Raw genomic sequence first — 20,859 nt, forward strand, 5'->3', positions numbered from 1 at the left:
TCTATGAAGCTACATTCCTGTTTTGTGGGTTGGTGAGTGAGGACCGTCAGCGCGTGGCAACAAAGGTGACCGCCAAGGTACGAAAGTGACGTATATGCGTAGAACGTCCTCTATTGGCTTCTTGATAGAACTACCCACTCTGTCCACGATTTCATGGTTTTTCATAAACAGTGAATGGACAGTCAGTTTTGTCTAGAAATATTGATTGGGCCACCAAACACTCTTTGATCAATTTAAAATTTACATTAACATTTAAATATAATTACAATATTTTATTATCTTTTTCTCTTAAGTTCATTTATCATTAGTCATTTTGTTTAGCAGTGATTCAATGAGAATCAAAACTTACAAACAGACAACTCATGTGGGGCACTTTTAAAAGGTCTTTTTATTGTACTTTTAATGAGTGACACTCCTGAAATCATTTCTAATCTCTAATAACTCTTGAAGTCCAAGTACGTTCATTCTTGTGAGGTGGTACATAATAATGCAAAAGACATTGACGTAAGGAACTTTCAGCTGAAAATATGCGCTTTTGTTTCCATTGCAGGAAACGCTGCCGAGTTCCCTTCATGGTCCTCCTGCAGCGTCGACGTTCGTGGAGCTCGGCCGGCCGCTGAACATATCTATGGTACCCAGGCATACTTCCGCTGTGCAGTACAGGAAGCTGATCTCTCCAGCTGAGAAGTTTGCTGCCGCTCCACTCCCACTGTTAGTAGTTTCTACGAACAAAAAATATAAAGAAAAGCAAATTAACCTCCTGATAAATGAATCGTGACTCATCCCACTCATGATTTGTCAATCCACAAGACAGGGAACTCCAGTCCGGGTTTCAGGCTAGTCCCAAAGATGATGCACATTTAAGGAATTCTCACATGTGAAGAGTCTCAGTGGAGATTATCTGCATGGTTGTTGTGATTTGGAAACCCGACTTTTGTTAGCCTGAACTCTGTGGTAAAATACGACCATTGGTAGCGAACGACGACTACGTTTCGGTGCCAAATGATCGGCGTCTTATTCGGTGCACGTGCTGCACTCCAGCCTTGGACACCGAAAGCAGGACGTGACAGAGATGCAGTCGATGCAGCACAACTTACGTTTAGGTCTGGATAGACACAACTGCACTGCTGGACTAGAATTGCTGGTCTGTAAATGTCCTGCAGATATTATATTCACCCCCCATTGCAGTCCATGAGAGTTGTAGCAGTGATAACTTAGATATTGTTTTTACCGCCCCAGAAGCAGGAATAGCAAAGGCGCAGGAGTGATAGGACTCCGCTTGGGTTGGAGTAGCCAGAGGTGGATAGAGCCAGGAGGCAATGGTACTGGGAGCCACCGGCCTCGCCCTTACGCTGGAATGGCTAGTCTACCATGACTGCTGCTAATATGGGAAAGGCCGGGGCAAAACTACAACTGCCCGCATGAGGGTGGGAGCGGCACATGTCTGAAGCACAAGGACATAAGCCTGGGCCACCATCTTGCAAACCCTTACCCACAATGCCAGCAGAACCAGCTATGCATGGTATCCATGCAGCACCATGTGGCTCCCTATGAATGGTGATGCTGACATTCTCAGCTCCATCTTCCACTAGAAGGGGGGTAACGGCAGACCTGCTGCAGAGGTGCCCAGTGGCGAGTGAGACATAAGAGCACAAAGCCACCACCATGAGGGAAAATGCAGTGAAAGGCTCCCCTCACACTACTTACAGCAAAGCCATCCCCTCCTCCAGTGTGCACATCCTAATTCCTTTAAAAGGATTCCCTGTAATAGGCAGATCCATTTACTGCATTGTACAGAAAAATGCGGCTGCCTGAGGCACACACAGTGCATCCTGGTAAGAGGGCGGCCCCCTTAGTGCTGCATTCTGTCACACTCACACTACTTCAATCAATGGGACCACCCACGGGAGTTTCCCCATTTCCAGCACTCTCCCTGCGTCATTTCCGGTGCCAAGGCTACTGAGGCCAGGTACTTATACCTGCCCAACCCAGGTGCTGACCTCTTTGTTCCCCTACTGGACACACTGGAAGTCATGTACGGTTGCATCATGTCGGTTATATAGACAGTGTTTCATCCGTTTCAGCCGGTGAGTATGGGGCCCTTAAGGAGTCATCGCTCCTGTCTCTGGTTGATGACATCCGGCTGGTTGGTTCAGGGGAACAATTTTTGAGCACCAGGGTTAATGACACCAGCAATGTCGGGCATTACTGTCAAATGTGTAGTGTGCTCAGCGGGGCCTAATATGAGGTATTGAATCAACTGCCCGAGTCAAGATGTCTGTAGTTTGCCAGTTCGGTCCTGCATGGGAGCGATTGACGCATTTTCAGGGGAGCACGGCTGGACAGTTCCACCTCTTATGGGTATGCTAGTACCAACATGGCTGTGAGATTTAACCCATATGGGCCAGACCTGCGAATGCACTGCAGCTGTAACACAGATTCAGCTGCCACCCACAGGGCAGGGATGTTTAAAAGGCACTGGAGCGACCCCTTGACCCCGTTGCCAGGGCACTCGCTCCACCTGACTGTGCCCGTGTTGTTCCCAGCTGATTGCTGCTACTGGGAAGGTTCGTTCACCTGTTACTGTTTGTCACCTGCTTGTACTGTTTGTCATCCGCTTGTACTGTTGTTCTGTACTGCCTTGTTGGTATTCTGACCCCTGTGCCTTGTTCTCCACGCCTCCCCTGCCATCCTCTCTCCCGCCGCTGCATCTCCTGCAGCCCCACCCCCGTCCCCTTGCCTTGACTCTCCTTGTCGTTTTCCCGCCGCTGCGTCCCCTGCGGCCCTGCCCCCCTCGCTCCAATTCGCCATTTCTCCACCCTCCCAGCTGCTCCACCCTCTCACCTCCACTGCTTATGGCGGCCGCCGTGAGGCCGTGCCACTGGCGCGCTGAAGGCATGCCAAAGGCAAGCCCGTCGGCTCCCGCCTGCGCCTGTCCGTGCCCAGCGCCAGAACGACTGGACCTCACGACCGCCACGACGCCAGACTCCGATACGACACCAAAACCCTCCTCGCCCTCAATGCCGGGTGAGACCACACCTGCACCCAGGCTGCCCCGAATCACACCCACGGACCTTTCTCCTGCCGCACCTGCAGCTTCACCAGTGACAGAACCGCCAAACCACCAAGGACCGGACCCAACCACCTCCGCTGTATACTCCTAAACACACGCTCTGCATGCAAACACGCCGTAGAGCTCTGAGACCTGCTCGACACCTCCGCCCCTGACGTTGCCTTTCTGACAGAGTCCTGGTGGAACGACTCCTCGGCATCCGACATCGCCATAGCCATCCCGGACGGCTACAACATCTCCCGCAGAGACCGTACCAATGGAATTGGAGGAGGAATAGTCATCATACACAAGACCACCTTCATGGTCTCGACCCACGCAGACGTCACCATCAGCACCGCCGAACATCTGCACTTCCGGATCCACACCGACCCCAATACCACCCTCAGAGGAACCCTCATCTACAGACCCCCCGGACCCCGGCCACCGTTCAGCGACTCCATCGCCGACCTCGTCAGCACACCCCACACTCTCGCCTCCACGGACTACATCCTCCTCGGGGACCTGAACTTCCACAACACCAACTCCGCCACCCTGATCGACAACCTCGCCAACCTCGGCCTCAGTCAACTCTTCACCACTCCCCCCCACGCCACCGGCCACACACTTGACCTCATCTTCTCCACAAGCCCCCACGTCTCCTTCGACCACACCAACGAACTCCACTGGACTGATCACCGATGCATCCATTTCACCTACAAGAAGATCACCACGCACCACCGCACCCAACAGCTGCCCCGCCGCTGCTGGAGCAAAGTCATTGAAGAACAGCTGACCACCACATTCGCCCAGATCCCACCCACCAAACCCCACCGACCCAGACACCGCTGCTTGCAACTTCAGACAATGGATCAACGACTGTGCCAACACCCTCGCCCCGCTCAAGAAACCCTCCAACAGCCGTGCCAGCAAGAAAGCCACCTGGTTCACCGAAGAGCTCCAGACCTCCAAACGAGCATGCCAGAAACTGGAGAAGAAATTGCTCTACGAACGAACATCAGACAGCCACGCAGCCCACAAAGACGCCACCCGCAGACATCACCACCTCATCAGATTAGCCAAGAGATCTTCTTTCAAAGCCCACCTGGACAACAACGCACACGACAGCTTCAGCATCATGAAGGAACTATCCAACCCCAAGGCCAACACCAATGACATCCCACCCTCACAAGAACTGTGCGACTCGCTGGCCACCTTCTTCCACCGCAAGATCACTGACATCCACGACAGCTTCAACACCACGACTGCCGCGACTATGCCAGACCCCACCCCCCCTGCAAACACCACCCGCTTCAACCGCCTGACCTCCTGGACCAACGTCAACGATGACGAAACACGCAAGATCATGAACTCCATCCACTCAGGATCACGTCAGACCCCTGCCCACACCACATATTCAACAAAGCAGACACAGCCATCGACCCCAACTACGGAAGATAATCAACATCTCCCTCAAGACAGCCACTTTTCCGGAAAGCTGGAAGCACGCCGAGATCAACGCCCTCCTCAAAAAGCCCAAGGCAGACCCCACGGACCTCAAGAATTTCCGGCCCATCTCCTTGCTCCCGTTCCCGGTGAAGGTCATCGAGAAAGTCGTCAACATGCAACTGACCCGCTACCTCGAGGACAACAACATCCTAGACCTGTCCCAGTCCAGATTCCGAATAAACCACAGTACCGAGACAGCCCTCATCGCCGCCACAGATGACATCAGGATCCAACTAGACAATGGCGAAACATCAGCCCTCATCCTCCTGGACCTGTCAGCTGCCTTCGACATGGTCTGCCACCGCACACTAAAGACACGCCTCCAAGAAGCTGGAATCCAAGAAAAGGCCCTGGACTGGACCACATCCTTCCTCTCCGGCAGAACCCAGATTGTCCGCCTCCCCCCTTCCACTCCGAAGCCACCGCATCATCTGCGGCGTACCCCAGGGCTCATCCCTCAGCCCGACGCTGTTTAACGTCTACATGGCCCCCCTCGCTCACGTCACCTGCCAGCACAATCTCAACATCATCTCCTACGCCGACGACACTCAGCTGATCCTCTCCCTCACCAAGGACCCACACACCGCCAAAACCAACCTCCACGAGGGAATGAAGGCCGTCGCCGAATGGATGAGGAACTGAAGCTGATCTCAGGGAACAGCACCAACACCCACCGACCACGCACGCAACCTGGGAATCATCCTCGACTCCTCCCTCTCCATGTCAAAGCAGGTCAACACCGTCTCCTCCTCCTTCTTCAACACCCTCCGCATGCTCTGCAGGATCTACGAGTGGATCCCCATCAAAACAAGAAGAACGGTGACCCAGGCCCTCGTCAGCAGCAGGTTAGTCTACGGCTACGCACTCTACACTGGTATCCCGGCCAAACACCTGCGACAACTTCAACGCATCCAAAACGCCTCCGCCCGACTGATCCTCAAAATCCCTCGCCGTAGCCACATCACCCCCCACCTGAGAGAACTACACTGGCTCCCCATCAAAAAGAGGATCACCTTCAAACTACTCACCCACCCACACAAAGCACTCGACAACACCGGACCAGCCTACCTCAACAGCCGACTCAGCTTCTACACCCGCACTCGCTAGCTCCGCTCCGCCAGCCTCGCACTCACTGCTGTCCCACCCATCCAATGAACGACCTCCGGCGGCAGATCCTTCTCCTTCTTCGCCGCCAAGACCTGGAATACCCTCCCTACCCACCTACGGCAGACCCATGACCTGCTCACCTTCAGAATACTCCTCAAAACCTGGCTCTTCGAGCAGTAGAAGCACCCCCTCCCCTCAGCGCCTTGAGACCCTCACGGGTAAGTAGTACGCTTTATAAGTGTAATGATTGATTGATTGATTGATGTGGTCCTGGCTGGCCTGATCATGCATTGGCATCGATTGCCATCTAGGTTCGAATCAGAGCAATACCAAGTATGGTAAATCAGGATATATATATTTTTATATTTTTCCTCATCCTAGCAGAATAACAGGGCAGCGGGGAACATGGGAGAGGCGTGGTTTGTGGCTCTTTCCCTGGGGAGGTGGGCGTTACGGGGCCAGGTGCCAACGTGCTCGTAGCCGTTCAGTGAGGGTGGCAAACAGGTGAGCAACACGTTGCCCGTGTTCCAGAGATCTGACGAGGTGCTTGTTCTGTGTCGGGTCGTGGCTGGGGTCGCAGCACTTGTGCTCTGCACCTACGTGACCCCCAACTCTCACAGGGCCTCATTTTATTGCTGTTTCCTGCATTAGTGAGATACTGATGGGCCTGCTCTCGTGGTGATCTCCCTAAGTGGAGATCAGTGACCCCTTGTGGCTCACAATTTGAATGCCCACATGGACATGATTCAAGCCAGTTAGGCTCTATGGGGAAGCTCTGCTTAGTGCATGCGGTAGCAAGTATTTGACATGACGAATTTGTGGATAAGTCTAGGACTATGTATTTCAGGGTACAGGAGGATGGGCTGGAGCTAGATGTATGTCTGTTTGGCAAAGGATACAGCAGGTCCTATACCGGTGGACTCCCCTTTCGGCTTCACGAGGGTTCCTCTCAGCCATTAACAAGTAGTTTTCGTGTGCTCACCAACCGTCGTCATGGGTGACTTTGTATCCCTTCAGCTACATAGGGGTACCATCTCAAGGAGCACTGCATTTCGCTTTATGCCAAACCCCAGGAGTCTTTATGGAAGGACCCTGGATGTAAACATCGGCAACCCGCTAGTCAATCAGGCAGTTGTAAGCCTTAGTAACCGGGGGCTGGCCTTGTAACGTTCCACCTCTAAAGAGGCGTGAGTAAAATCATGGACAGCTGGTCTATGGTATTAAAGAGAAAAACTCCCCAAATGAAAAGGTAGCACCAGTTGAATTGGCCACTGTGCTGTTTGGCTCATCAGGCAGGTAGACAGCTTAGGATACTCATCGCTGCCTGTCCTTGGATCACCCGTAAGTTAACCCACAATGACTCCTGCACCGACCTCTGGAACTGACGCCTGCCGACGCCACTCTACTGGACCTCACCACAAGGCCCGATGCCCTGCATTCTAAAGGTACTGTTTGCGAGTCATCCCAACACTGTAGCTGACCCACGAATGAGCGGTATGGGTTTGTTGTTAACGACACCGTGATAGCCATCGACTTCAAGGAACTGTATTTTAAGTCTACTTTTTCTTATTGATATTTCTTAGAACTGTATAGTGGATTTTTATAGTTTTGGTCTTGTTTTGCACAGATAAAATATTGGATATTTTTCTAAAACTGGTGTGGTGTCCTTTTGCAGTGTCTTCACTGTATGTTATGTCCAAATGCTTTACACACTGCCTGTGAGATGAGCCTGACTGCTGGTGCCAAGCTACCAAGGGTGTGAGTAGGGGTTATTTTAGAAGTGTGTCCTCTTACCCTGACTAGGAATGAGGGTCCTGACTTGAACAGGGTAACAACCCGCAACAACCTGCCAACTAGGGACCCCCATTACTAGCAGAAACAGAGTATCATTTGTTGTGTAATAGTTAAACTTACTGGAGCAAATTCATACTCTAGGACATTGGCAGTGGCCCCACTCAGCCTAACAGAGTTGCACGATGTTGACTAAAATCCACAAAATCTCCCTTTTGGAACTCAATTTACAATAGTATTTGTGTATAGGGTCAGTTCACACACTGAGATAGAATTTCTAGAAGTGTAATACCATTTCTGAAATTCACACAAATAGTATTATACTTTGAAAAATATTTCTGACGCAAACCTCTGTGAGTGTGGAGATCGAAGAGTGAATGTGGCTCCACAGTATGAATTTTCCGAAAGTTTGAGCAAACCCATAAGCATACTTGTTTGTGGATTGTCAAACTTTTTTTCCATCTCTACTCTAGGAGTATTTTTGGAATTCTGTAAAAGATAGATACCTGCACCCATGCGAAGAAGTTAGCCTGCAGATTTTATGTCTTTGAATCAGGCCCTTTAAATAGGACCCAGGTGGTGGCGAGATTAGGTGTAGATTAGAAAGGATTCATATTATTGAATGTCTTCTGGCATGGTTTCTAAAGACATCTTTGCTTGGAATTATGAAAAGAAGAGAGACGGTTTTCACAAATTAAATGTGTGCAACCACAATTTGTCCCAGTGTCCTCATTCAGAGGTGAAAACTCCTAATTACAAAGTCAAAGAAGAATGAAAAGGAGTAATAGACAAAAACTGCGTGAACATGGCTAAAATGAAGAACTGTAAGATCAGTGGATGAACACAGAATGAGAGGAATGAAAAGAGACAAATGGATAATACAGTATGGAAAAGTAAACCAAAGGTGGGAAATTGGTGGGCAAATGAAAAAATTAAAAATCATCATTGTGTTTATGTTAATGCACCCAAATAGAACTATAAATATGGAGTAACAAGAACTCACAAAACTAGAAATAGGCAGGATCACAGCTATAGATGTGAGTTTTTTTTTCACATTGTTAATTTGTGTCTACAAAATAAAAGCATGAAGCTTGTGAAGTCCTGTGTAAGCTGGGTATGTGCCTGAAAATCAGGACTATGCTGAATATGTTGTAGTCAAATTCAGACACCTGTTCCATTCCTCATACCTTTCTCATTCAAGTGCTGAGCCACTGCAGAAGAAAAGCTAAGCAAAGTAGGTACATGTTTACAAAATACTTGTGAGTTAACGAAGTCAAAGTTTAACATCCTCAGGAGAAAAGGTAAGTATGGGATGCATTCGCTTAGAAAAAGCATGCTGGTTACCAGTGAAATTGTTTCAGAATACTCAAGAGAAAACACTAAGCACTGTTAGCACCCACATACAAAATTCCCATGGATTACAAGGGTCAACTAAACTTTGCAAGAGAAACTGAAACACAGGCCTAAGTGAAGGCCAATCAAGAAATTCTTGAAACAATGGGTAGCCAAATAATTAGGATAATTGCAAGTCGACAGCAACAAAGATGTGGAGGTGGCTCAAAGGCAGGAGGACAACAATTTAGCCATCTATGGAGTACTGTGCATGGTGGGGGTGGAGAGCTAAGGAAAGAATAAGTCAAACCTTTGACCTTCAAGACAGTGGATGCAGGGGCAGGGACTTTCAATGGGGGTGTCTGAGTGGCATGGGAACAAAGCACCAATGCTTAGGGCCAGCTTGAATGAACAGGAGCAAGTCACCAGGAATTAGCACATTACATAGGTGCTCATAAGGACTAGCATCAGCTTGGGCTATAAATGTTAAACTGCTTTGGATTCTCATTCAGGGGAGGCGTAGGAGTGGCATAATGAGGTGAAATACTTTAATTTCTCCTGTTTTTTTGCTCTTTCCATTGTATGCTGCATTCTACAGCACACGTAGTAGGAGCAAAACAACATTAATGATTGCATTTGTGCAGGAATGTGTCCCTTTCTGCACAACATCAATCATCCCTGCAATGCAGTCTCCCTTGCACCATGTCGCACGGATGCTGTTTGTGCGCCAGCACAGGGGATAAGGAGAGGAATGCGCTGTATCTTGTAGATACAGCGCATTCCTGCCCTTTTATTTAGACACAGGGCAGTGCAGCAGGAAGATTTGCTGCGCTGTCGTCTGTCAAAATATGGTAAATGAGTCCCATAATTTTTGCTGTTGAAATCTTTTAATCGGAGTGTTTCTGACTGAAGAAATGATTGGTACATCTGTCAATATGTCTCTAAACATGTAGCCTGTACTTCTAAAGAGGTCTGTGCTTAGGCCTGCTTGATTTTCCCTAGGTAACAATTAGAGAGCACAGAACTCACAAGTCAGACTTTTTATCTTCAGAAAAATTATGAAAATTTACACGTGCACATAGATCTTCACTGGTTGTCAATGAGGCATGGAAGGGATTTTAATCCAGTTTGCTCGATTGCATAAAGCCTTTGACCGCGCGGCTCAGTCCTCTACCAGCCAACTTCAGGCCTTACATTCCCGGGTGCCATCCTTGTGTTTACTGAGGGTAGACATTCTTGATTCAATAATTCAGGGCAGGTCAAGACTTACTTGTGGCCACTCTTTTTATGAATTACTCAGACTTACCAGATGTCATGTACCCATCCCTGTGCTTCTTGTAAGGAATCCTTACCTGGAGCAGCTATCACAATGGTGATCCAGCTAATCCCTGGTAAAATGAAAATAACACTGAGTCAGAAAGACAAATGGAGGGCTCATCAGCAGGGCAATGCAATGCGTTGACCCACCCTAGGCAACAATATTTTGTCAGACCCAACCCCTTGCTGCCAGGAGGGGAAATCCGCTGCCTCCTCCCCCTGGTGCCGTGGTTGCGTCTCGCAGCGTAGGACTGAGTATCTTTTGGTATTTTTGTCACACTATCTAACTCATCTTGAACAACTGGTTAGGGTACAATCATTAATGTTTGTCTTGGGGTGCTGGCATGTAGCGGCTCTAGTTTATGCCCTAGGGCTCTCTGTGTCAACTGTGTGCCTTGTTTCTATCTTGTGTAGTCTTCTAGCCAATACTACATAACAAATGCAAGAATAACAATAACAGGAATTTCATGAGTCATGCGTTTTACAAATGTACTTTATGCTATGAGTTGCATGCTTGCTCGGCACATATTACACTGCGGATCTTGATTGGTTGGCGGCGCGCACATGATATTGTTATTAGCCAGATCTACACGTGATTTTTCCAGTTGTAAGCACAACACGCTCTTCAAAAAGTAAAGAATGAATGTTAACAAACTTCAAAAAATCTTACAACTTTTAAAAAACACGCTCCATTTTGGTGAAACCCTTAATATTATTGCCATTGGATTTTTTTTTCTAAATGCAATAAATACAACCTATAAAGGCTTTTTGAAAGTTAGATCATCACTGGAGTTTTGTAACTGTTGGTATTGGTTGCCAAAAGGTTATAAAAAATAAATCTTATAACTTTATAATGTAATAACTTTTAGGTTATAGATCTGTTATATATTTTTATATGAAAGAGAGTGTTACAAAAAAAACACCACCTACATCCACTGGCCTGTGGTAAAACATTAAGTAATGTAATTTACATGCATCACGAAGATAGAGAAGAAGAAAGGAGGGACTGGAGAAGGGTAGGTGGTGAAATAGTGTGCGGCTGGCTTCACAAAGCTATGTTGGGCCTGAGCTAGTGGTTCAGTGTGTCAAGGTGGTCTCAGTTACCTTAGTATAAGGGTCACTTTCAACGGGGTGTCTGGGTGGCATGGGTACAAAGCACCTATGATGCACTAGACTTGGGGCCTGCTTGAAAGAACAGGAGCAAGTCACCAGGAAGTAGAGCATTACATAGGTGGTCCTTAGCACTAGCATCTGCATAGACTATAAAAATTAAACTGCCTTGGATTCTCATTCATTTAATTATGGGCCAGATGTACTATTAACCTTTCACAAAGAACTGGTCTCAGTTTGAAAAAAAGTAATTTTGAGACCTTTAAAGAATTTCTATGAACTGACCTATGATGAATACTAATGAGGTAGGCTGCAAATGGCTTGCACTCAATGAAGGCCACCAGATAAAGTATGGTAAGCTAGGGGCAGCAGATCACCACGTCTGTGATTGCTAATCAATTAACCTTTTTTTTTCTTTTAAAATCCAGCCCGTTTTCCTTAATGCTGCATTTCCCCCAAAAAACTTTATCTCTGAAGTTTATTAGACCACTGCCTGTTCCCTAACAATGTTATGAATCCACAAAGGTGAAGGCCTCCTGGTGGGACCCCTTTCCTTCTGAAAATGGGTTACCACTTCAAATCAAGTGACAGTAACTTTTTAATGTTTTGAGAATGGATTTTGCTTGCAAAACATTTATACATTTCTTATTGAATTGGTGGGCGCCTAAAACATACTTCTTCCAAACATCAAATCGGTATGAATTTGCAGTTCCAATTTAAAAGTCAGTAAAAGAGTTGTGATTCCTAAAAAGCAATTAAACATTTAAAATCATAGGCCATCATTTACAAGCTCATTGCCTTGCGCCACTTTTTTAGACGCACCGGGGGCGCAGCATGTCCACCATATTTACAAGGACCATATAAAGATACCGGCATGACATTTCATGGCTTTGCAATATGGGCCCCCTACACGCATTATTCAGCGTGAAAGGGGCACACCATGGGTTTTGCTGTGCATATTCCAACCAACATTAATGGAACCTGAGCCATTCCCAGATTTACAAAGTGTCGTAAACCTGGTAATGTGTCAGAATCCTACACCTCTCCAGGGAAGGCGTAGGAGTGGCACAACGAGGTGAAATACTTTAATTTCTCCTGTTTTTTTGCTCTTTCCATTGTATGCTGCATTCTACAGCACACGTAGTAGGAGCAAAACAACATTAATGATTGTGTTTGTGCAGGAATATGTCCCTTTCTGCACAACAACAATCATCCCTGGAATGCAGGCACCCTTGCATCATGGCGCAAGGGTGTCTGTGTTTGCGCACGGCTGCTGTTTGTGCGCCAACGCAGGGGATAAGGACAGGAATGCACTATATCTTGTAGATATAGCTGATAGAGCGTTATGAGATTTTGAAATTTGTAGGGGTGCATCATATTCACCGTTAGTCAGCACCCGCATATTAATCAATGTATGTTTAGAAGTGCCATAGAAATGTATTGCTGTAATCGTTTAACATAGAGGTGATTAGAAATGTAATAACGCTTTTGTGAGGATCAACGTTGCAAGCTATCGTGAATGTATTTAGTAAAATGCACAATGATTAGTTTTCGTACAATGCAATGTATTAGGTTAGTGTGCCATGTTAAAGTTACACGTGTAGAGTGCTTATTCACACATATGAGAATGATAAACTAATGCTTAGAGTGTGATTTAATAGAGTGTTTAATTTTGTAAAGGCCTGACTGCATATAAATTAGAAGAGAAGGCCTGTTCATTTCTTATGTTAGCTAATGTTGTAGGCCGAAAATGGTTCCCTTGGCAAAGGCTTTGGGTTGCAGGATAATGTAAAATCTTAAAGATGTGAGCTGGTTTTCTCGTTTCCATGTTTCTGTTGCAGGTGCAAGGACATTTAGCTCGTTAGCGAGAATAGGTCTTTGTTTTAGGAGTTAGGATGCTGTGAGAAGCCAACAGGGGAGTGCATTGGAATGTGGAGAAGTTACTTTCAGCGAGGAAGGGTGTCTGGGACCCAAGGTCAAGCTAACGGACGTTGGACGACGACAATTTCTGATGGAAAACTACAGAGAGAAGACCTGGCCGAAGAAGTGTGCCGAAGGGTGTGTTCTATGATTTTGAGGTTTTGTATTAGGGACAGTGCTCCGTGGGTTGAGCAGAAGAGGTTTAGGCGGGAAGCTAGAAGGAGCATCCTAGATCGAGCTCTGACTAAGTGAACGTACTTCTTAGAAAGTCTTCACTTCTGACACCTTTTTCTTGATTTTTTTGCCTGGGATGGGAATGCTATGTAGGGATGTCACCTTAGAGGCAGTGTAGGGACAGAAATGTTTTTCTTTTGACTAATGCTTCCTAAAATAGATATTAGGCTAACAATTATTTCCTTAATGCTTTTGGAATCAATGATTCTCTTTGTCTGAAGTCGAATGAGAATTTTGCGTAGGCTTGCTTTTGTGTTAATGCCTATTTACCTTTTACACCTTGTACTGAGGTGTTTGTATGTTCAGCTGATTTTGATTGTAATAAAATCTTATACATTTTAGATTCAGAGTCAGTGGTCCTTTCCAAATGAAATCTAATTTTGGTAGATATATTTTGATAATTGTGTTCATCCCCTCTACACTCTTTGGCGGATAAAAAGATCCTGACGACCAGAGAGGATTCTTGGAGAGAACCAGGTAGGCAAGAATCCGGTCCTATCAGTTGGTAGCAGAGGATGGTTATCTCTGATAGTGAGGGGAGATCTAGATTAGGATAAGAGATCCTTGAGCCCCATAGAAGTCAAGTGATGGTGACTCATGCGATGGTGAGCAGCGGACGACGGCGGCTGATGGAGATTGATGGAGAGTAGCGGTGCGGCAGAAAGCAGCAGTTCGAGGAGGAGTGAGTATGAATAGGATGAGATGTTTGTAGATTGCGGTGATGTTTTGGTGTGTGATGTCTTGTGGAGTTGGAGTGAGTGTTCAGTGATTGTGAGATCAGGCTGTGAGCGCGCGCAGCCCGGGAAAGTCTTAGGCTTGATGAGTAGCTTAAGCAATTTTGTTGTAGAAGACACCCGAGGTAGATTTTGATGACCACCGAAAGGGGATCGTGAGACGTCATCGATCACCTGGACCGAGATAGGGGGTGCGAATGTGTGAGTGCGTGAGGAACCGACGCTGGTCGTGGGTTGTTGCACATGGAATTTGGGTATTTGTAACCTAGCAGAGGTGATTGTCTGGCCGGACGTGGACAAACATTTGCCAACCGAGGTCGACAACTTTGACAGACTGTGGACGAACAGTCAGAGAAGTAACTTGTTTGGGACAAACGGTTATTTCAGCGTATGAATGGGACGAATGCAAGGATGAGATGTGAGTTGTGAAGGAGGGGAACTGCTGCGAGCGGAGGAAGAGTGACGTCAGAAGGTGTCGCGCTGCGATAGGTCGGTTGGTGTGGATCGCGCTGCTATTGGTGGGGTTGACATCAGGAAGTAAACGAAAACTTTGTGTGCGATTGAAATTTTTCCATCATGAAGTGTTTTAAAGTTTTTCGAGAATTGTGCAGAGGTGACAAACATGTGGTTACTCGTGGGGGAAAAGAGGCCCCTCCTGAGGATACTCCAGCACATTACATGGCAAGAAATGTGGGGTTGCATACCATAATTTGGCTTGAAAATTGGCATAAGATGATCCAGAATGAAGGAGAGTTAGCTTTCCCGCGATATGGCTCATTTAGAGTGGAAGTGTTGTATCAGTTGAAATCTGTGATGGCGGCATTACGACCTTTGGCGAGACCAACTCAGTTTGAAGCATTGCATGCATGGATTAGAGCAGCACATGACAGGAAAAGAGATCGAAGTTAGGAGAGGGTGGAAAAGTCGATTAAGGCATTTCAGAATGCAAGATGGGATGCAGAAGAGAAAAGGTGAAGAGTGCAAACAATAGAGGGGGACAGGTTGTATCCCTTATTGGCAAAGACTGATGGCTCAAAGGTAAAGAGTGCAGATGATAATGATGACAGTGATACAGATGATAGCCTATTAGAGAGGTTGTTGTCCGAGAGACCACCTCCATACAATCCCGATCTTTGCGAGGTAAAATCGGCTGAGTCAGAAGGGAATAGTGGAGTACCGACTCAGTCGGAAGTGAGAATAGAAGGGAAGATCTCGACAGGAGCTAAGGACACTAGAAATCAGCCTGTAGCCAGCACAGAGGTTGGGAGAGGTGCACGGTTACCGGATGCACTAAAGGTACCGGTCACCATTGTTTCTGTCTATGACCCAGATCAAGAGAAGGTTGGAAGTTCAGTGCAGTCAGTTGTAGGAGCGAGGAGTGGAATTGAAGGAAATGGATCAGTGAGTGGAATGGAGCAAACTCCAAAGCCTATAGAATGGAGTACGCCATTGCCAGCTAAAGCAGACTCCTCTAGGGGACAGACAGAGGCGAGACCAGTGAGGCCGAAGTCTTTGGCCGAGTCAAGATCAGATTTGCGGATGTGGGCACTGCCAGTGAGGAATCAGTATCAGAGTGTGAGAACAGCAGAAAGCGAACGATGCACAATAGTGAATCGTTCAGTTCCTATGAGTATGTCAGAAGAGAGTAGATCTCAGGAACGGGAATGTGATTACGATGAAAAAGATGGAGCAGCTTGTAGAGAAGTACTGAAGGGAGCCCTGAAAGGAAGAATGTTAGATGTTGTGAGGTTGAAAGCAGAAGTAGATGAGATAATAAGTGGAAACTTACCTCTTGAGAGAACATATATGTATGAACAAGACAAGTTACTCTTTGTAGCAAAAGATGTGACTCACAAGGCACGAACTGCACATGAGAAGTTGTCAGAATTGGCTAAAAAGTATGATATGGATTTGTCTAAAACGAAATTATTGCAGGGAAGTCATAGACTGCAGTACAGTGATCAGCAACTGGAAGAAAAGAGAGTCATGGGTTTGAGAACTCATATCAAGGATTTGATCGTAGCAATGCATGCATGGATTATGCTTGATAAGTGGGAAGAAAGATGATCTAAGAAGAAAAGTTCTAGGAGAACGATAGGAGAGACGCCGCCTCCAGGTGGGGGGATGACAGAGATAGGGAATTTCCCTTTATGAGAGGTACAGAATGGAGGATATGTACATGTACCTTGGAGTAGGGGTGACTTGGCTACATTTACAAATGACTTTACCCGGTTAAGGAAGAAGCCAGTGGAATGGTACAAGCAGGTTGATCGGTTTGTCAAAATCTCTAAGGTGTTGTGGGTCGATTTGAACACATTATTTGACATTGTGGTTCCGAGCGATTTATGGTCAGCATGTAAAATTGCTGTTGAGTGGCCAACCTCAGAGCCAGACAGGGACCCAATTTCGAAAGGTCCGTCGCCCATAGTGATGAAAAAGTTCGAACAGGTGATCACATGTTTGAAGTCGAAAACTTCACCTCAGGACATTGATTGGATGAAGATAGACCGGACAGTGCAAGAGCCAAAAGAGACGGTGCATGAGTTTTATGAAAGACTTTTGCAGGCTTTTAAACAGTACAGTGGACTGGATGTGTTAGACGCAAAGGACATGGGACAGTTTGTTTCGAAATTTGTGTTGGGATTGAGGCCAGAGGTTAGTCTCATGATACAGCAGCATTTGATTTGTTGGCAGAATAAGCCTGTGGATGAGATCTTACGGTATGCCAGGTACTGTAGTGATGAGATAGAATCCAAGCACAGGAAGTTGAAAGACAAATTAACGCTTGTTCAGATGCAAACAACTCAGGGACAGCCTAATGGAGGGACGTTGGGTAGAAAACAGGGAAATAATCAAGGAGGAAACCAGAATGCCCAAGGTCAGGGAAGACCAAAATCAATTGATAGTAACACAGGAGTGGATGTGGCGACATTGAAGAAGACCACTGCTTGTCATCTTTGTCACCAGGTCGGACATTGGAAACGCGAGTGGCCTTTGAACCCGGTGAATCAGATACAGCAGGAAGGAGAGATAGTTCAGGTTCCTGTGGCGGACATGGTCACTACAGTGACTCGACCTAAGATGATCAAAATGGGGCCTGTTGTTTCGCAGGTGCAGGTTCCTCAACCACCTAGGATACAGAATATGTAACAGGGAGTCCAAACTTACCTACAGATGCCTATGTTTGAAGGGAGTGAGGAATACAGGCCAGATCCGTTGGCACGACCGTGCCTGAGAGGGGAAGAGGACTGCGCGCTTGGGGCAGTCTTAGAGGTAGATCAGAGGGGACCATTTGTGGAAGCAGACATTGATGGTCACCCTACAGCCTTTTTGGTTGACACTGGTGCTACTCAATCTACTGTATGATCTGCAGTAGTCCCTGACCTACCCCTCTCGGGACAGTCAATCCAAGTTGTTGGCGTAGCGAATAAGAAACTGACTAGCCCACTGACAGAGCCAATTCCGGTGAAGATAGGAAATTTCTGAGATCGGCACCAGTTTGTGGTGTGCGATTCTAGTCCAGTTTGCCTGTTAGGTAGAGATCTGTTGTGCAAGCTGAATTGCACTATCTATTGTACCCCGAAGGGAGTGGAAGTACCGACGAGGGATGATGATGTGACCTTTAAGGTTGCGAATCAGCGTGTGTGCGTAGAGATGTATCCAGCGCTGACAGTGGAGGAACTTCCACTCGATCTGAGGGATTCCGTGTCAATTGTTGTGTGGGACCTCAGTGGATAGGAGATTGGACTGGTTAAAGGTGTAGATCCAGTAAAGATCCAGGTCAAGCCGAATGTAGAATTTCCTAGGACGCCCCAGTATAATCTGTCACCTGAAACGATTGCAGGGATCAAGCCTGTAATCGAGTCCATGATCAAGGAGGGAATTTTAAAAGAGATTATGGGTAGCCCATGCAGTTCGCCTATCATGGGAAAATTTAGGATTGTCCAGGATCTGCGAAAAATTAATGAGACAGTCGTTCCATGTTGTCCGGTGGTACCGAATCCGTCTGTGATTCTGTTCCAGATCCCATGTGAAGCTGAGTGGTTTACAGTGATTGACTTATGTCAAGCATTTTTCTCAATCCCTCTACATGAGGGAAGCCAATTTCTTTTTGTTTTTTTTTCTGGAGAATCGTGTGTTAATGTGGTGTCGTATCCCACAGGTGATCTTAACTACTGGCCGTCCGACCCTGCCGAATGTTCGTCTTCGAAAGACTTCTCAGACACCCTCCGTTCCCACAACTTTGATTCTCACGTTCACTCCCCCACCCACATTCAGGGCCATATCCTAGATCAAATCTGGTCCCTAAATTGCCCTCTAGCCTCCCTGCTCATTTCCCCCTGCACCTGGTCTGATCACTTCTTGTTGTCCTTTTCCCTACATCTTAGCCCAGTCTCCAAGCCCTCTCTCCCCAAAAACACCTGGGCGTGCTCATGGAGCAAGGTCGACGTGCCCGCTCTCTCCGCTACTCTCCTTGCATTCAGTCCGGACCTACACGGCCTGTCATCCTCCGCACAAGCCGATTCCATCAACTCCTGGCTCCTGTCAGGCTGCGACTCTGTCGCTCCCCTCTGGCGGGTGTCCTCCAGACGTGCGAACGATGCCAACCACTGGTTCAACGAGGAACTCAAGGCACTAAAACTCACAGTGCGCCATGCCGAGCGGGCCTGGTGACGTGACTACTGCCCTAACCTCAAAACCCAGTATACCATCCTCCTGTTTCAATATAAAAAAACTATTTTGGCTACGAAGACGGCCTACTTCTCCTCCAAAATCATGGCTGCTGAAAACCAGCCCAGAGAAATTTTCTCTATTGTCCATGACCTTGCTTACTCCGACAGAGCCACCCTCAAACCCACCCCCTCCCAGGATCTATGTGACTCTCTTAACTCCTATTTTTTGGACAAAATCTCTAATATCAAAGCCAATATCCCCTTGCCCCCTCCTTCCTTCGTCAACCCCCAGTGTCCATCAGTCGCGGCACGCCTCGATTCGTTTCTTACCTTGACTGAGGAAGCCTTTCTCTCCCTTCTTCAGCTGATTAAATCAGGCTCTCCGCTTGACCCCTGTCCTGCCCATATCCTGAGGCACATTTACTCGGTCTGTGCGGAGCCTCCTCTCGAATTTCTCAATAGCTCATTGTCCCAGGGCATTGTCATTCAACCTCTAAAATCGGCCATCATTGTCCCTATCCTCAAAAAACCGGGCGCCGACCCCTCCGTTCTCTCTAATTATCGCCCCATCTCATTGCTGCCCTTCCTAGGGAAGGTGCTGGAGCGCCATGTCACCAGAGCTCACAGTACCTTTGTGGAGGAAAATGGAGTTCTAGCCCCCCGTCAGGCTGGATTTCGCCCCACACACTCCACAGAGTCCGTAGTGCTATCGGTCCTTGACAACCTCAGAGAAGGTATGGACACTAACCATCCCCAGGCCCTGGTACTCCTCGACCTTTCCGCCGCTTTTGACATGGTTGATCATTCCATCTTACTCTCTCGTGTCGGAGCGGCGGGGGTCGGTGGCTCAGCTATGGTCTGGCTGTCCTCCTTCCCGACGGACCGCACCCAGGCTGTTCGCTTGGGCGACTACTCGGCGGACCTCCGGAAGGTGCAATGCGGGGTTCTCCAGGGTTCTTCCCTCTCTCCTCTTTTATTTAATTTGTACATTGCCCCTCTCATCTTTGCTCTTCAGCAAATGGAGGTCTCCGTCTACAATTACGCAGATGACCTCCAGCTTATTTTTACTTTGTCCCCCTCCCCTGAGTCTATGGCGAATTTCCAGTCGATCATGATCTTTATCCGGGACTGGATGAACTACAACCACCTGAAGTTAAACCCAGACAAAACTGAGCTGGTTCTGACAGGTGGTTGCACCAGTCCCTGGACCCCGTCTTTCGGGCCCCCCTCCCTAGGTCCCCCCCCTCCTCCCTCTTCCTCCGTGAAAACTCTAGGGATCAAATTGAACAACCAACTCACTCTGCACTCCCAGGTCAACTCCGCTGTCTCTTCCTCCTTTCTTTCACTCCGCACCATCCGCAAAGTCTATCGTTTCTTTTCTTTTTCTGCCCTAAAACTCATTGTCCTGGCGATGGTAATTTCCCGCCTAGACTATGGCAACGCTCTATACTACGGCATGCCTGCCTACAGCATGCGCCGACTACAACTTGTCCAAAACCAGGCTGCCCGCCTGGTCCACAATCTGGGCAAATTCTACCATGTCACTCCGCTCTTGAAGTCCCTGCATTGTCTCCCTATACGAGAACGAGTTCAGTTCAAGATAGGATGTATCACCTTTTTAGCTCGGGCCGGCGCAGCCTCTGCGTTCGTCTCCTCGAAAATCAAAGCCTACGCCCCCGTCAGGGAATTACGCTCATCCTCTCTACAATTGCTGACAGTTTCCCGCTTTAGGTGTAAAAAGTGGAGGGGCACGAAATTTTCCACACTTGCCCCTGTCTTCTGGAACTCTCTCCCCGCCCACCTTAGATCTTCCACTCAATACCCGCACTTTCGCAAGGCGCTCAAAACCTTGCTTTTCTCACAGGCTTTCCCACTATAATTGTTTTACTTTTCCCCTCCTCCCTGACCCTCTTGCCCTCTTGGGCTCAGTACTTCATAGCGCCATGAAACCGCTAGGTGTCCATGCGCTTTATAAATATTTTAAACTCAAACCCAAACTCAAGCATTTTTCTCAATCCCTCTACATGAGGGAAGCCAATTTCTTTTTGTTTTTTTTTCTGGAGAATCGTGTGTTAACGTGGTG

The 20,859-nt window shown here is 47.5% G+C and overlaps 1 protein-coding gene across 10 annotated transcripts in view; it reads right to left on the reverse strand.

The window, feature by feature from the left end:
* Nucleotides 1-369: 369 nt before the first annotated feature.
* Nucleotides 370-20,859, reverse strand: part of LOC146859221 (uncharacterized) — a 217,122-nt gene continuing 196,632 nt past the window's right edge. For 6 of the 10 annotated variants that reach the window (XM_085646954.1, XM_085646953.1, XM_085646955.1 and 3 more), the window contains 2 exons: nt 10,141-10,176; nt 378-722 (listed from right to left, as the gene is read on the reverse strand). In XM_085646954.1, the coding sequence (XP_085503080.1) occupies nt 571-722; nt 10,141-10,176 (188 nt within the window). In that variant the 3' untranslated portion in view covers nt 378-570. Of the gene's footprint in view, nt 723-10,094; nt 10,177-20,859 lie in introns of all 10 variants that reach the window. The other 4 variants (XM_085646952.1, XM_085646949.1, XM_085646947.1 and 1 more) reach the window with 2 other exon arrangements.

This window comes from Triturus cristatus, chromosome 3_2 (genome assembly GCF_964204655.1).
Source record: "Triturus cristatus chromosome 3_2, aTriCri1.1, whole genome shotgun sequence".
In the NCBI taxonomy this organism is placed as follows: domain Eukaryota; kingdom Metazoa; phylum Chordata; class Amphibia; order Caudata; family Salamandridae; genus Triturus; species Triturus cristatus.